Source organism: Doryrhamphus excisus, linkage group LG9 (genome assembly GCF_037039965.1).
Source record: "Doryrhamphus excisus strain RoL-2023G ecotype Guam linkage group LG9, RoL_Dexc_Guam_v1.1, whole genome shotgun sequence".
In the NCBI taxonomy this organism is placed as follows: Eukaryota; Metazoa; Chordata; class Actinopteri; order Syngnathiformes; family Syngnathidae; genus Doryrhamphus; species Doryrhamphus excisus.
Genome location: NC_136365.1, coordinates 285469 through 303261, shown reverse-complemented (window position 1 = coordinate 303261; position 17793 = coordinate 285469). Strand labels below are relative to the sequence as shown.

Genomic DNA, 17793 nt, shown 5'->3' with positions numbered 1-17793 from the left:
TAATTTAAGCTTCCCATCAACAATAAAGTCCACAACCGAAAACGTCTGGTCATACAGTGACATTTGTGCATTTTCATTGTTTGTAAGCACTAACAGTGGGATGCTGCCTGGCTCTTTGCTTCGGTGAGCTTTAGCTTTGGGCTTAGCTCAATTGCTAGATGTTAGTCTGGCAGAGCAAAAGGGGACAGCAAAAGACCTTTGCGGTGATAGATGAGATCAAGGGATATGATCAGTTTCTTATGTTAGGATCGGCCTAATCCAAATTGTTTGGCTGAGGGAAAGGGGTGAGCAAGAGATCCGTCTAATCTAATGTTATCTAATCTAGATATATAGTCCCAAAAATAAATCCTAAGTAACTAGCGGTTATACTAGTGAAAAACACACGTCCAAGCTTCTAGTGAGTAAAAACACAGTTGAATCTAATGGAGGAGAGAGGCCTTGAAGGGATATCTTTCATCTCAGCTCGCTGAGTCACATCCTGACCTCCTGTGCTGTCCCCTCCTGCTCTGCAACCTTTCCAGCAGGTTAGTGCCAACACACACACAGTACAGTATATATATATGTATATATATATATATATATATCCCAAACACAATGTTAGGAAAAATCAATAATTGCCACATAGTCACAATCACCTCAGAGCACAATGAAGATGGCAGAGACCAATTTATGACAAGCACTTGATATTAACGCTTCACAGGACCACGGGAGGTTGCTGGGTTGTATCTGTGTTGCTATGGTAATGGCTCTATATCAATAAAGATGTCCGTGCAACTACAGGAGCGTCAGCTGAAACTGATTTTAAGGAAAGAGAAGACAGTTCCAGCTACAGGTCCTCCATTGGGAAAATAGGAAAACAAAGCACAGTCTAAGACTAGCACATGTCGTGAATAATTTCAGAAACCACAAATTGTGTAAAATAACTTAAAAGCTGATCTACAAACAGTAGAAATTCACTGAAAAAGCTTAATTTACACTTTCCCAGTAGCGGATGCTGTATATACGTTTACATTTTCACTTTTACTTTTGATCATCCAGGACAGAAAAACTTATTTTGGATATGCCGTCTTCAAGCAAAATGGTCCAGAGTTTAAAAGGTGAAGCAAAGAAACCTGGACTATGGGCATGAAAGCAGAGTTGAACTTAATGGTTAGCAACTCAGTATTGTGGGTGGATCAAGTGGACACACAAGCACTCATGACACTCATCTGCAGAATTTCTCAACGCTTGACCTAAGGGTTACGTAAGTGGACGTGAGGGTATCAACTGTGCCGATGGCGTTTACCGACAACCAAGATAGATAATAAAACAATCGTTCATGCTATTCAGACCAAGCTAAGGTCACGCAGGCCAACACAAAACCATGTTTCAGTCAAACATGAAGCAGCTGGGCCTTTGGGATATCATCTTGAAAAAATACACAGTCGCCACAAGATTATTTCTGTCAGTAAAGAGAGGGAAGGTGGGAGGCTGGTGGGAAAGAAAAACTGACTGAGATGATTTCATGTTCAGGTAGGGAGGGAGTGTGACTGAGCCAAAAAGAGCCATCAAAATAGAAATAACAAACACAGACTCAAAGTGATCCAAGAGTCAAACCCACAATATATTCGGTCACCCCTGACTGTACTGTACATTTGTGTGTGTAATAAATTGTATTGGTTAATCATTTGATCGCTTCTCTTGCTTAGTTACAGTACTTAGTTACAGCCTCCACTTTGCGCAAACTGAATTATCAGAACCCCTCAAAATAAGACCACTCAAATAATCCACAAAGTCATGGAAATTGCAGTAATACAACATAAAAAAGACATGATCAAACAAGTACAAATGACTTCATGCAAATTTGCCCTAGAAGTCAGCGCGTCAATATAAGATTTGCACAAATAACCAAATGACTTTGCTTTAATTACAATTATTCCTTGACTGTCCAACCTGCATCTGACAATTTTTGGACGCAATTTTAATAAAAATATACTGTTCCTGTAGGTATGCAACACAGTGTGCTTCTTTATTAGGCAATAGGGTTCTAGTTGTTAGCATTGGTAGAATGGCCATTTTATTGGGATTCACACAAAGTTTGAATTAGTAGCAGTTGAGACTTTACGTACATAATAAATAGCTTGTTAGATGCTAGCTTTATTATTTTACATAATTATCACATTGACCACAATGTAATCACATAAGTTGCTATCATGCTAGCTATTAGCTTTCTTTGCGTTTCTATTCTATTTAGCAACAGGAAGAAGGCCTATTTCAAAGTTCTGCAGGAATTTTTACCATTTAAAATGTTCTCTCAGAGTCACCAACGGCACATGCCTGCCACTTAGGGAAAAAAATGTGATTAACTCTGTTGTCCCGAAGCAAAAATCAATGTTCCATATGAATGAGCCATATTTGCAATAAACTGAATTTCATTTGGGGCCAAAATCCCTACACAGGCTGCAAAAATAACCATTTTGAATACAAACAAACTACATACGTAATCTCTGCAACCATGCATCAATCAGATAACTACACCGTATATGATGAGGAGCAAGTGACCCATGTACACCGTATATACGATGAGGAGCAAGTGACCCATGTACACCGTATATACGATGAGGAGCAAGTGAACCATGTACATTGTCAATCACTCTCTCCCACAAGGCCATGGCAGACAAATACATTAGTTTGGAGATGTATTGGCGGGACGTCCATACTGTATGCCTGCCAGTGTCCTAATGCTTTTCTCATTGGCTCTGACTGCACTGAGTGCATGGCGAAAAGCAACAGAAGATCATTAAGTCGGTTTCCGTAACGCGACATTCATTCTCCAACGACCTGCCCACCGGCCCTCAATTGAGTTGAAATGGAATTCCCCTGATATAGCCGCTACAAGACGTTGTACTTATTGACTTGCAAATGGGGCCGCAAGGTGTCCTGGTGGTTAGCATGTTGGCCACACAGTCAGACAATTGAGTGTTCAAATCTCCATTTAGCATCTTTTTGCAGAGTTTGCGTGTTCTCATGGTGTGTGCTTGGGTCTTCTCCAAAAACTCCAGCTTTGGGATATTTGTGTGTGTGTGTGTATATACGTATTTATGTATTGATTCATTCAGATTCAGGAACTGGTCAATTATTTCAAGAGAGTTGGGAGCATCGAGCGTCACCAAGAAAAGCCTTCGTAACAAACTTTGCTTTCCCTACAAAGCCCCCACAAGCCAAGTGTTCCCAAACAGTTAAATGTAATAACAAAGGATGAGCTCTGGCTTCTCCTTGGAATTGTTGGAAGCCATGCATGACCTGGTAAACAAATACAGCGTAGCCAAGGCTTTCCCTAGTGAGAGAAGCCAGAGAAGTCTCCTTGTTTGGTAACAGCCTTCTCAGTGAAAGAAGTAAACAGAAAGACTAAACAAGTGGATAGGACGAAAGCAGAGCTACATGCTTGCTAAAACACAAAATAATTATCTTTACCAAATAAGATTTGTACTTTTTAACGAAGGAAAGAAATATTCACTGTCAAGCTCAAAATGAAAATGGCAAAGAGCAAGAAGGAGAAAATAAGTGGCAAGTATAAGGTGGGAGGAAGTGTAGGCAGAAAAAGTGAGTGGGCAGTAGCCAAGACTGTTTGCCGCATTCTCTCTCGGGCTGTAAGAGTTAATGCAAGAACATAAAATGAGAACACAGGGATGAATTTGCACTAGTTTGGTGAAGGCTACGCTGCTTTAATATTTTGTGACAAGAGTAATAGAGTCTAATGTTAGCAAAAATGAGATAACTGAGGTATAGAATGTTACCACTTTGTGTAAGACTTCTTGCCGATAGTGCCTGTGTAGTGATGCTATATCACCATTAGCCACACCAAAATGTGCACATTTAAACAATATGAGAAAATACATTTATACATTTATACTATTGGGTGAATGTCAGCTAGGAATTTGTGAAAAGTGATGTCAGGTCTCGGAACAACTGAAATGTATTCAGTCTCTTGGTTATATTGAATACATTGTCTGTCCCTACAAGTGTCCCTGTACCGCTGGAGCAAATGAGGCGATACTGTGTAAGAGACAAAAGGGGCTCGTTTACATAAAGTCACTCACCCTTGGCTGCCAGTTTTCATATTGCTTCTGCAGGTTAGCCCCGATGGTCTCCAAAGCTTTCTGTGGACTCATTGATAGAGGATCTGACAAACACAGGGAAACACTTTTAACATTACAGCCAAGATCATTTTATGCTGGAACCTATCCCAGCTGACTTCAGACAAGAGGTCGCCTGCCAATGGCAGGGCAGATGCCATTGGCAAACAACCACATTCATACCTATGGACAATTTGGAGTGGCCAATTAAGCTAACATGCATGATTTTAATTGGATATCTGCAAAGCCATGTGAAATACACACTAAATCCATAAGCAGCGGGATGCAAAACTCTCAGACACACATCTTGATGCTAACGAAGCAACTCACTGCGAGCGATGCCGTGACGGTTAAGTTGGTGCCTTTTGGCCGCACGGCTGATGCCCGTGGTTTCAGCACATCGAAGACCAGTTCCAACTGAGACGGACTACTTTAGAGGTTTTGGTGGTAACTGGCCAATGTCTTTTGTCAAGTATTGATGAAAGTATCAAGTATCAATGGTTGGGAAGGTTGTTTGTATTGGTGTATCAATGACCCAATAAATCTAATGCACAGTTAAAATTGTTATATTGGAAAACTCACCTATCCAGCATTCCAATCGAGCGCAGGGTGATGTCTTGACCACGTCCGGGGGGTCCACTCCCACATTGAGACACAGCACCAGAGCTACACTCACAGTCTTCATCTGTGGAAGAAGAAAATAGTATTACGTTTACCTTACAAGCAGGTAAGGAATACTTTCAAATCACACATGAGGCAAGGCACAGGCATACACAGTCAGGTCAATCCTGCCTCCTGCTTTCAACACACAACATTGCTTTGTGTTTACAACCATTCACGCCGAGATGGAAGTGACATATTATTTGACCAAAGACTCAAGTCAGACTATCAGCCACAAATCTACATAGAAGAGTCAGCTGCAATGTCTCCCACTAGGCCAATCATACTGTGCCTGTGCCAACTTCACACCTAAAGTCAGGCACGTTTGGCTAGCGTGGGGGGCATGATCTACGCCAAAGCATGGCAAACCCTCCCCTCCTTCGGCACAATTGGTAGAAGCAGGCACAATACAATATCACATCTAATAATCCATATATGCACAATACCAACAAAATCAGAATCTGGAAAAATACATTCTATCCGTTGACCTGTTCATCGTCTTTCTACCGTACCCAGACACGGGTCATAGTGGGAGTGCCACTTCCTCACTTCCGCAACACTTCCTCATGGCGTTTATCCCGAGCAGTCCCAGGGCAGATGGGCTATATAAGCCAACCATTTTAAATGAAAGACGAGCAATACAACTGCCCTGCAACAAACCCTGACTTCTGCTTTTATTGTCTGATCTTTGATGGCTATAATTTGTGGTGAACTATACTGCATACGGGACAACATATGAACAATTATGCATGCTCTACAAAAGCAAATAACTGTTGTGATCACTAATTAGGATGTCAAAAAACACCGGCATTAACAGCTGTGGCTGTTGGCAAGAATATGGTTTATTGAAGCCCCCAGCTGGTGAGTGGCTGTATTTGAAGTGCTATAAGGGGTCAGCATTCAACAGCTTTATTTGCCTTGGCATGTTTTAAATGTTGGTTGGACTACTGAAGAAGAAACGTGAGCAAGGAAAACTAAATGGTTTCAGGTAGCAATTTATTGCAAACAAGCAATAAAGTGAAATAGGCTGTTCATCCGCTGATCAAATGTTTACGGCCACAGCCTTTAAAGGCCAAAATCTTGTCAAAAATGTGGATTCAGTGTCATTTTTTGTCAAGTAAGGCAAGAAAAGCCTTCTCTGTTTGAATGCGGTGGGATTGTTGAGCTGCGTGAGCATGGCCTGTCGCCACGCTCCGTTGCTTCTGAGCTTACAACAGTCAATTTAAACTTCTCAAAGATCCTGACGGTTATCGAAGAAAAAAGTCAAGTGGTAAACCTCCCAAAATGCCATCAGAAGCCACCTGCAAGAGAAGGGTTTTGCGAGCAAAAACAAAAATGGCGGGGGCGCCATCGTGATCTGGGGTGCTTCTTCCTTCAATGGAAAAACGGAGCTTGTGCAGGGGTGTCAAATGGCAGCTGGCTATGGGAGATGTTGCAGGGGGCTGGATGACTGGATTAACTGAGATTTGCTTCTTCCTACTCCTTTTGGTCGTGTGAAACTGAATTGCAACGTGATGTATTCAAATGTAATAGGTGCGCGTGTTCAAAATAAATTCATCCATTTAACCATCATCATTTTTGCTTTTTCCATTTAAGCTTTACCTAAAGCCTCCTTAAGATCCAACATTGCAAAAAAATTTGATCAGCAGCGTATCACAATGTTTGTCACCCAGACCTAACTAACAATGTGCTGTTTCAAGGGAGCAAAGAGAAAGGAAACAAAACTCCCCCATATTTGAATGCATCCTTAAACTCATCACTAAGTCATCTCTTCCACACAAAGTGCCAATGACCTTTCACTCGCACTGATGCAGTGTCGGCGTGACAGGAACATGTAACGAATGTGCTTTGTGTGGGGTGGATGTGTGCTCATGCATGTACTGAGGTGACAGACTGAGGGTTAGGTCGACTGCTGTTGTTAAGGTAATTAAAGTGTGCTCCGTTTTGCCACCGACTGTGTAAAAGGTCAGCGTGCACGTGGGACATCGCAGGACCTGAGACCCCCACATAACAACTCTCATGGTATTACAGCACCTCATTCATTCTCACCTGACCTACTCACCCATTGCCCTTTTCCTACCTGCATGGTGTATGTCATGAGCCCATTCTGCACATTAACAAGTACTTGTTTCAAGTGCCTTCATCAATACATGTATACAATGGACAATAGTACATGCTGCTGCATACTATCACCTGGAACCCTGAGAAAGTAAACCTTGCATTTACAGATGGTCTAAAATTCAGGCCTATAGTCACTCGAATCTAATCCTCCATCTAGAACATTACCAAAACACCTAGCCACAATTCTGACACCGACTACAAAGCCACAGACTTCATCAAGTTCATCAGGTTCAGAACCTTAACACTATCTTCAGATAAAAACATGGAATAATTCAGCATTAACTCAGTGTTGACATGTATCACGCAAATGCACTAGTTCTCATTATTCCCATTATGAGCAGAGATGAGCAGTCTCTTTTTAGCTGTTTGTATAGCTTTACAATGCACAGAGAAGAGAAACACACATGTGATATAAAAGATTATGAAGGAAGATCTTTTTGTGCCATTTTGCTTTAACATACCTGTATGTTTTGGTGAGAGGTGGGCGACTGACCGACTCAAGGCCAATCCCCGTAAATACTGCAATGTTGAAGTTTCACTGTACAATCGTTACTCTAGCTATGCGTTAAGCCTTTTGGCTCATTAACATAACCAGCTATTAGGTAACCACTAATAGTGTTGCACTGCACATTCACCATTTATGTCTTAATAAAGTGATCCTCCCCACTAAACTATGCGACTGTCGACATGCAGGTAGGCAAACCTGAGTTCTGTCTGCACTGTGGAAGAAATCATCTACCTTGATATCTTAGGGAAATACATTTATGCCTTAACACATATTACAAAGAGCCTACATTAGAAGAAACCAGGGCAGGTTTGCCCTTTAAAACACAACAGTTGAAATGACAGCAGCCTTTAGAGAAATATTAATGTCAAATCCAGAGAGAAAAGAAAAAAATGTTACTGACATTGTAGGGAAAATGTCAAAAAAAAGACTTTTTTTTTATCACAACACTAAGCACTGGAAATAAATATTTGAACAAGTGGTAACCAAGTTCATTCTACGTAAAGGTCAAATCACATTAGTGTTAATCAGAAGTACAATGAGGACAGTGGAATTAATAAGAATATATAATTTGCTAGAATAATGCATTTGTTCCAACGTGCATCCAGTGCAGACAATTTATAATATACAGTACATGATAGTCATTTGCATTTAATTAACGCAGATGAATAACACATACTGTAGGTTTTCAAGTTGCACCGCAACACAAAAAAAAAAAACATTAGTCCTACCAATTTATTTATGAACCCGGTAGAGACAGCACTGACTTGTAATGAGGCAAAATACTCAGAAATGGCCGATTCTCCTTAAAGAGGTACCAGAGAGGGTGCCGTCACTTGAAGGGTGTCGTCACTGTGAAGCACAGATCACTGTGATTTAAAGCAATAACCATATTAAATATAGGACAGACACATTGAATGAAGAGGGGAAACAGTGTCCATGTCTGTTCTGTATAAAACACCATCTTATGTGAATTTTAACCCGTGTGCGCAATGTCATTCTGTGGCATGCAAATGCGTGTCAGACAAAAAACTGTACAGAAAGATGCTGAATAATACAAAAGGTGCAATACAAAACGGCAGTGCGGATGTTTTAGCTGCTGTGATTTCCTAAGTAGCCTTCCTGAGGCGTTTAGTAAATAGAAAGAAAGCAGCGCAAAACGGTGCGTGCTCACAGACAGTGTCATTCGCTACATGTTAAGCATTCCTCTTAGGGAATAATACCCAGTGTTCTTATTATTTATTCAAGTGCAATTTGGTTGACAGAGACTTGATATTTTATTTATTGGTGTGTGGGGGAAGGTCTATTTGTTATTGTTTTTGGTTATGATTTTGACTTAAGTGCAAGTTTTGCTAAAAGAGGTTGGGTTTTTTTTGTCTTTAATGTATTATGTTGATTGTTATTTGACTTTATTCAAAGGCTCTTGACTTTCCAATTCCAACATGAAAATTAGCAATGTAGCAATGTGTGTAGAGGCTGACATCCCATTAGAAAAGTTAGCCAGGCTACATCTATTTCTCAATTACTGGGCAAAACCTTTCTGCTGCGTGTACACTAGGGCCCATCCTGCCTTCACAGACACACAGAGACTGTATGACTGATGAGCTTTTGGTAAAGGTGATGAACCTCAACCCTAATGAGCATCTGTGAGAGATCCCCGGACAAAAGGTGGAGGCGTGCAAGGTGTCTAACATCCACCAACTCCATGATGCTGTCATTGGTTGAGAAGTGTGAAGGAAGTAAAGCATCACGAGGGCAGAGTAAGAGTTCTACTAAATATTGAAGGTCTGGTGCAGAATAACACGTGTGAAGGGTCTTCAGTATACACACACACATAATTGGCAGCTGTCCTGCAATCATTAATAACTGCACAGGACCCCAGGGGACGTTTCCTCGTTTGGCGCTTTTTAATAGTTCCATCCCATGCGACCCCCAGCCTGCTACTAGATCAATGGTCCTTGATTATTCCATTTGTGAGGGCTGCAATGAATAAAGGTTATTAAAATCGGGGAGCGCATCGATCTCCACCTGGCACTCCAAAGCATGCTGGCAGCAACAGGTCAGCTATATAGACTCCAGCTGGGAATCGAGCACAACAGTCCAAATAAAAGCATGAAGTCCACTTCAGTGCATCTAATTAAAGTGAATTTAGCATAATCGGCCCTGCTAAAGAGGTGATGGTTTTTTTCTGCCGTTAGGTTGTGTCCGCCCATCTGCTGTCGGAATTACAAGCCCTTATACTCTGAAGTCATCCTGCCTCTGTGTGATTGTGGAAAACAAGTACAACCTCTAACTCAGTTTGTAGTCGTTGACTTTTGAGGCGCAAATCAGCAACTACAAAGTGCTTCACTTATCCCAGTTGTACTCCACAGCATGATATTGCTTTGGAAGCAAAACTACTAGGAAAGCTGGAGTAGCCACATTTAGCGGCATGTAAAATGTGTGCTGGCATGGATGTTTGGGCTTGTAAAGTGTTCATTCCGTCCCTGTGTTGTTAATGTGACTATATGGTACTTCTGTAATATGTCACAAATGATACTAGTGTGACTGCAGACAGTCATTTGATCTATGTATAGTCAGCCTGAGCCTGGTATGCTGTTCTGGTATGCTTCTTGGTATTGCTGGTGCTGCACTTAATCCAACTTAATCAATGATTGACATTTAGAAATCAACATCTTAAATGATGCATTTCAATAACACGTTTTTCTGAAAACCACTACCATACATTCATAGTCATCTTCAATAAAATGATTGGTATTTTTGTAATCAGGATGAAAATCAAATGAGAATGCTTACCCCGCTTTTACCCATGTTTTAGCTGTGTATAAACAAATGAATGTTGTATTTGAATGTTCTAATCTTTTACTCTGTTTACTTGCTTTTATTCAACTCCATTTTTTCTGTAAAGCGTCTGAGTATTTTGAAAAGCGCTACACAAACAAAATATATTATTATTATTAATGATGAAGCTTTGCATTTTTATTTACTGTGCATACTGGGAGGTACGTCTAAAGATTTTTCATGTTTAAAAGATGAATCAACAGGAGCCACTTTCCAATTTAGCATTTACTTAAAAGTTTTAAAAATGGAGGTGAACAATCAGCACTGGACTGCTGCCGAAAGTTTGTTTTTCATCCAAACTAAATTTCAAGACTGGAAAGGACAAAGAACTCACACCACTGAGTTATTCCAACGAGTGAAAGACAAACTCAGGGAAGCCGCTATCACGTGATGTTGATGTTTACGTTTTACTTTGCATGCCTCATTGACTATTCTGGTTGATTATAGCGGCGCATGTGGACTAGAGATTGGAATATTCCTTTCCATGTATATCATGGTTTTCGGAAAGGACATTCGGAAAGAGGCAAAACTCCTCATGTAAACGTGGCTATTATATTTGAATTCTCGCTTTTACTGAAATAATCAAATGCAGCAATTCAACCAAAATATCTTGGCAGCCACAGTCACGGTGTCAATATGGTTGCTACAGTGGTACCCTGTTAACGTGATCTTCAACATTACGGAAAATAGCCATTACTTGTGCAATTACGCATGACTTTGGCCAGAAACATCAGGAGAATCGGCAATAAAGAATAAAAACTCTTCTATAGGAAAGTTATCCTTGAATGACTTCCATTGTGATATAAAAATAAAATGGCATTTCATCAACTTAACCTCTAGACGGCCCGGTACTATAGGGGAAAACACCGCAGTAATGACGTCATGCTGTATACTTTACAAATACACCTAGTTCACACGCTTCTGTGGCCCACAGTGTATGCTGCCTAATGAACAGTGAACATTGACTGAATCCAACTAATGATGCAGAAGATAAAGCTGTTCAGACCGCCTGTCTCATTTCCACATTATTAGAATGGGCTTGGTTATTGACGACCCATTGATTTCATTATTCAACAGTCGAACGCCTAAATGGTGATGGGAAAGCCTGCAGGAAGTGAGCCCTTGCACGTGTGTGTGATTGTGTATATATGGCTGAGTGGGCATGCATGTACATAAGTAGTAGAAACACATTAGCAAAATTATTGCACAAATAAAGCAAGCCTGTACTGTAAATCAAAGATCAGCAGTGTAGTATAGTAGTTTCAGCAGTATTCAAAAGTCCTTCACTCTGTTGTCTCCTGTGTTTGACACACAAATAGCAATTATCATTAATGCAGGAGCCAATTTGTTACTGGCAAATACAAGTACATCTGGCAAGTACATCACAAGCAAGGCATTCAAACACAAACAAATACAATTACTGTGCTCAGCAGGTTATTGCTGACATCAGCCAATAACTGACAGGGTGATGTCAGATATTAATACACAGAACGTCTCCCTCCCCTCAGTGGGCACCTCTCATGTCATGTGTTGGTCTGCTTTGTACACCGCATAGAACAAACACAAATGGAGGGAAAGTGAACTGAACACCATCAATATGGCCTCCACGGTATATTGCACAAATCCTCAGTATAATACGAAGTCACAGCCAGCAAAGAGTAACATTCTAACTCCATTATACACAAATGGCAGACACTCTATCATACTGTACCTTTATAAAGTGCCTTATTGAGCCACAGCCATAATTTATGACCATTAATTGGATGAGTGCCCTGGTTTTAATCCTTAAATATACTGTTTCCTCCTAAACTTGTATTAATTGAAATGATATTCTCTGAATAGCTCCACCACATCTGAAGTCACTGATACCTTTCATATTGAAGAGGTATCACTGTTGCACAGTGCAACGTTCCCGAAAACCACCTTAGTCCTTGATTTGACCAACACTGGTAGAGCTAAAATCCATCACAATTGATACCAGGGAAATACTTTGTCACGTCCACGGCCATGGTTAGATTCAAAAGTAGTGGCTTATACGTCAGAAATCACGGTAAGTCGTGGAATGCACTACAAATACTGATAAATGCATTACGACTTAACAATCTCATAAAACCAGCATACATGTGAATATGAATAGAATGAACACAAGCAGTATCCTTCTACAAGCTACATCTTCAGTTGATAACAGGTTTTCCACCTGTAGATCATATATTGGGGCCAACTCCGGCTTATCTTTTTAGGTCGAGGTCCAGCTTTGTTTGCCATTATAGTACTACTATTAGACTCTAACCTCTTATGTCGCAAAGCCACCATTAGAGACTTTTTTGTCTTTCACACTGAACATTCCAATTTTTTCAATGTGAAATGAATGTGAGTGTGAATGGTTGTTGTCTATATGTGCCCTGTGATTGGCTGGCCACCAGTCCAGGGATAGGCTCCAGCATACCCCCGCGACCCTGATGAGGATGGCTGGAACTTCTACAACTCTTGATAGTCTTGTAGTTCATTCCAGTCTTGTGCAGCTCAACAGTCTTGCCCATGGTGGTGGAAAGGTTTGAATGGATGAGACTTTTTCAGTGATGGGCGTCTTGTATCCAAATAATGAGTTGAGTACTTTCCTATCAGGTAAGTACTAATTGCATTCTGTCTCTCTGTTAAACTAAAACTACCATAAAATTATGGACTCTTCATATATTTGAAAGGGAAACAAAAAGAAAAAAAGAAAAACATACTTATATGGCATTCCCCAAGTTTACAGCATTAAGAATGAAGGCTATTAATCCTTCATGAACTACTAGCAGCACTATGTGTTTTGCTCTAAATCATCTGCAGGTCTAGCCCTGACTTACGTGTGTAGCTGGACCCTTATAGCAATTACTTGGAAAGGGCAGTGACCGTAATCACAATGCACACAGTGCGGCACATGACCGCCATAACTGAAAACACACACACACACACACACACACACACACACACACACACACATATATATACACCTCAATAGGAGCCGTTGGCCCGACGGGGAAATAAAGACCCTTCTTTAACCAATAGGTAATGCAATTACACAGCGTGCCAGTCAGTCCATCCCCTCATACTGTGAAACAATATACAGTTTATAGTGTATTTGTATATACACCAGACAAGAGCAGCACCTCTGAATGCCATTTACGGTCTTTGGAGAAAAGTACAAAAGTATTTTACTGCACTCATATTCACTTGATAGCTTCATTCACGTCCAGCAATTACAAGGGAAATACTGCATATGAAAGGAAATGGAATGAGACTCCAACTGGAATCACATCATGTTTTTATTGTCAGGGTGGAATGACATTATAATAAATACTAATAACCTCATAATTGGCACTTGCCATACAAGGGCATGTTAATAAAACACAACTACATATCTCTGTGTGAAAGCAAAGTACTGATAACTATGTACATGAGAAATAGGGGTCACTGCTAAGAAATGACCTTATGAACCATGAAAGTATATTGGAAAAATGGGTACACATGCATTGTAATAATGGCAAATGCCATCATCATACAGGTTATATGTAATCAATTCACATTTTATTATCACTCTGCTGCAGCTGCTGCATGCCAATATTGATTAGAGTTTGCTGATGTTATTTTGGCGTGGTTTAGCTGACAGCAGCCGGTTTTGTTTCCACAACCAAGATTAATTATTGCTGAACCACCACTTTGTCAACATGACCACCTCCAGGTCCATACATTATAATACAAACTCATTCCCTCCAAAAGACATACTTATATGTGTCTTCAAAAAACGTATTGATGCATATTTTATGTTTTGCCACCAACAGTCACCAACAGGTGATGATGCAAATCCACAATAGAAGAGAACATGTTTGCTGCAGTTTTAAGACAAAAAAGGTGTCAGAAGTGCATTTTCTAAGAGCTCGGGCCTGCATCTCTCCCACCTGATATGTGTATTTCATATCACAGCTAGTATATTGGCCCTGGGCATGTAAAAATTAAATGAATTTATTATTAATGTATGATGTTTTGTTCAGATAGCTTACTATATACTGCCCTACTGATATAATGTACAAAAGGTTTCAAAGCGGGCCGACGCATCCTTATATTTTTCTGAATGCAGCCGTAGGCGGAAAAAACTTTGGACACCCTGAACATTGATTGACTGTGAAGAGACTACCTAACAATGATTAGATCAGATTAAGACAATCTCAATGCAGTACCACTTAGCTCTGCACTATACACCCCCACCACACAGAATATGACTATTAATGACCCAACAAGAGGGTAATTGTATTACCAGTCAGGGCTGCAACATCAAGTGATTGTTAATAAAGCAAAACTACATTTTCATAGATACATTTGTGTGCAGATGAATATTAATAGCAGCCGGGTGACAGCTTTTGTAATTACTCAAAATGAACTGCAGGATGTTCTTATGCTAATGATTAACATGGCAGCATCTTGAGCTGTAGAGCTCTTTCCAAACCCTAACTCTGGGGCACAGCCTGCAACAATCTGGTCCATCGTGTTGTCAAGTTCAAATCACTTCAATGAAAACACTTCAATGGCATTCCACTGTTTTTTTGGTTTGCTTGTATTATACAAGAATCAATTCTGATCATGTAGCGCAAATTCCCGGTTTATGACTTCCATTAGTTCACAGATAAACACCCTGACCAATTTTGCATGCAACAGCTGCAAGAGTCCCTGCAGCCACACACCAGAGCACAACAGAGATCCCTGATGGGGGAGAAGAGGATACCTACCCTGTCCTTCATCCTCCAGCTCTGCGCTAGCGCCTTGGAGCCCTCAATCTTCTCCGAGTGCCGTTTCTTCATGAAGGCCAGGGGCAACTCCCAGTCATTCATGTCAGGCTCCTCCTCTGAGAGGCCCACAGTTGAGTGAAGCAAGTCTGCATCCATTTTCATTTGGACCCTGCAAATAACGTAAGCATGTTATGATCACACAACTAACACTTGTAGATTATCCTACTCGGAATCACAGACAAGGTGGAACCCATTCCAGATTGAAGGTGACTCACTGGGTACACCGTGGACTAAATCAAGCTTGCAGCTTAACAGTGTCGCAAAACACAAAACTCAAGCAAACATTCATGTTCTTCGATTGTGAGCAGGAGTACCCAAGTAAGGGAACTACGCAAACCCAAACGTCTCACACACCATTACATTACATTCAGTTCATTCAAGCCATCTGCTCTGTGTATTGTATGAGGAGGAGCAATCACTTGCTGATTATGGCATGTGATGTTTTCATTCTAACTGACTTATTTTGGAGTCTTTGTTGTTTTCGGCAGCTGCAACAATGAATGAATCTATGATTTATTGATTATCCAATTAAACAACAACAATGGTGGTATAGAGGGAATGACTAACCCGGCTACAGAGAGGCTACTTTGAACATTATTATTTACCTTTTTTAAATAGATCGTACTATTTTATATCAGCGTACATTACTATAAGATTGTTTACATTTTAATAAGACTTTGCACGCATATTTGGCTTTGACCTCTGTCTAAAAATACAGGGCTACTGATCGGATATCAATAGTCGTCCTACATATATCGGGATATGAGTTTTGGTTACACTCTTCTGCACTCTTGTGTGTCTGCCATCAACCCCGCCTCCACCCAGCAGCCAAAGAGACTGTATGACAAGAGGGCTCACTCCATTCATGGTGTTTTATGGAACAAACACGGCATGGTGCTGAATCCAGTGCACAGAGTGAATCCTTTTCCTGCCTGTTTGACGGCGAGAGAGGTGAAAAACAGATACACATACACATGCACATGCGTGAGGTCAACGTTCACATGTGTCTCACAGCTGGGGTTCCCTGCTAATCAACGTTAGCTCCGTTTGACAGCCCTTTCTCACTATCGGCTACAGGTACAGGTACAGGTACAGCATACAGCCCAGGTTAATAATGCCATGCTTTAATTTTGAAACTTACATTGCACTGAACAGGAAGTCACTGTGTCACTAGAAACATGTTATGTCGCTGGCTTTGGTGAAAAGGGGCTTATGACTGACACAGTTGTTTGTTTGTCAATAAAGTAAAGTTTAAGATTAGTTAGGTCGTTCAACGTTCACATGTGTCTCACAGCTGGGGTTCCCTGCTAATCGACGTCAGCTCCATTTGACAGCCCTTTCTCACTATCGGCTACAGGTACAGGTACAGGTACAGCATACAGAATACAGCCCAGGTTAATAATGCCATGCTTTAACTTTGAAACTTACATTGCACTGAACAGGAAGTCACTGTGTCACTAGAAACATGTTATGTCGCTGGCTTTGGTGAAAAGGGGCTTATGACTGACACAGTTGTTTGTTTGTCAATAAAGTAAAGTTTAAGATTAGTTAGGTCGTTCAACGTTCACATGTGTCTCACAGCTGGGGTTCCCTGCTAATCAACGTTAGCTCCATTTGACAGCCCTTTCTCACTATCGGCTACAGGTACAGGTACAGGTACAGCATACAGAATACAGAATACATGCTTTAACTTTGAAACTTACATTGCACTGAACAGGAAGTCGCTGTGTCACTAGAAACATGTTATGTCGCTGGCTTTGGTGAAAAGGGGCTTATGACTGAAGTTTAAGATTAGTTAGGTCGTTCAACGTTCACATGTGTCTCACAGCTGGGGTTCCCTGCTAATCGACGTCAGCTCCATGAACCAGCTGCATTTGGCAGCCCTTTCTCACTGCCACTATCTGTCTAAGTGTACAAAGACACTCTTCGCAGTGTCTGGTGAAACAAGACTAAAAAATGAAAGGTTTTTCAAGCAATGGACGTGTGCAAACCTTGGCGTGGAGAGATGCTGTACGATGGCCGGGAAAGCTCGTCTTCTCCTCACGATGACAGATAATGTCGCACAGACAATTCCGTTAAGAAAATTGTAAGACAGCGTCCACAGTCTATACAGTATATCAAAACCGTCAAAGCCAAGTTGGACGGGTGCGTGTTTGCAGGGGAATCTGTTGCTCCTCTGCCCACTGCTCTTCGCTACGGGAAGGGGCTGGAGACGAGGCCCATCTTCGCACGGACAGTCTGCCACAGCCACGCCAGCCACCGCACACGCCGAAGAACAGTCAGGTTGCTACAGTCCTCTGCCACAAGCCGGGCTCACTATTTCACGGTTGGTTAGGACGCGTCGCGTGTAAATCACACACAATCCTGAGAGGTGGCCAGCAGGAGCACCTCATCAGCACTCCAGCAAGGGCGCCGCCATCTTGAGTTGGACCCACAATGCACCGTTGGCGCGAGCCTGTCATCTACGTCATCACTGTGGTTCGCGTACCACCTTCCCGTAAACACAAAAATCATGTAGTAAATAAATAATGAATGTACAAGTGTACTTGCTTGGTTCAACATCCTTCTTGGAATGCAAGCATTTTCTCTTTGCTAACAGCACTGTCATGTACTTTATGTCAGTTGTCCTGTACTTCCTGTACTTGCTGTACTTGCTGTACTTGCTGTACTTGCTGTACTTCCTGTACTTCCTGTACTTCCTGTACTTCCTGTACTTCCTGTACGT

General features: G+C 41.2%; 1 protein-coding gene across 4 annotated transcripts in view; it reads right to left on the bottom strand.

Moving 5' to 3' along the window:
• rptor (regulatory associated protein of MTOR, complex 1) overlaps nt 1-17566 on the bottom strand; it is a 113174-nt gene extending 95608 nt beyond the window's left edge. For all 4 annotated transcript variants that reach the window (XM_058073540.2, XM_078793126.1, XM_058073619.2 and 1 more), the window contains exons 1-4: nt 17060-17566; nt 15009-15177; nt 4698-4800; nt 4080-4162 (exon numbers count right to left, since the gene is read on the bottom strand). In XM_058073540.2, the coding sequence (XP_057929523.2) occupies nt 4080-4162; nt 4698-4800; nt 15009-15170 (348 nt within the window). In that variant the 5' untranslated portion in view covers nt 15171-15177; nt 17060-17566. The remainder of the gene's footprint in view (nt 1-4079; nt 4163-4697; nt 4801-15008; nt 15178-17059) is intronic.
• Nucleotides 17567-17793: the final 227 nt, after the last annotated feature.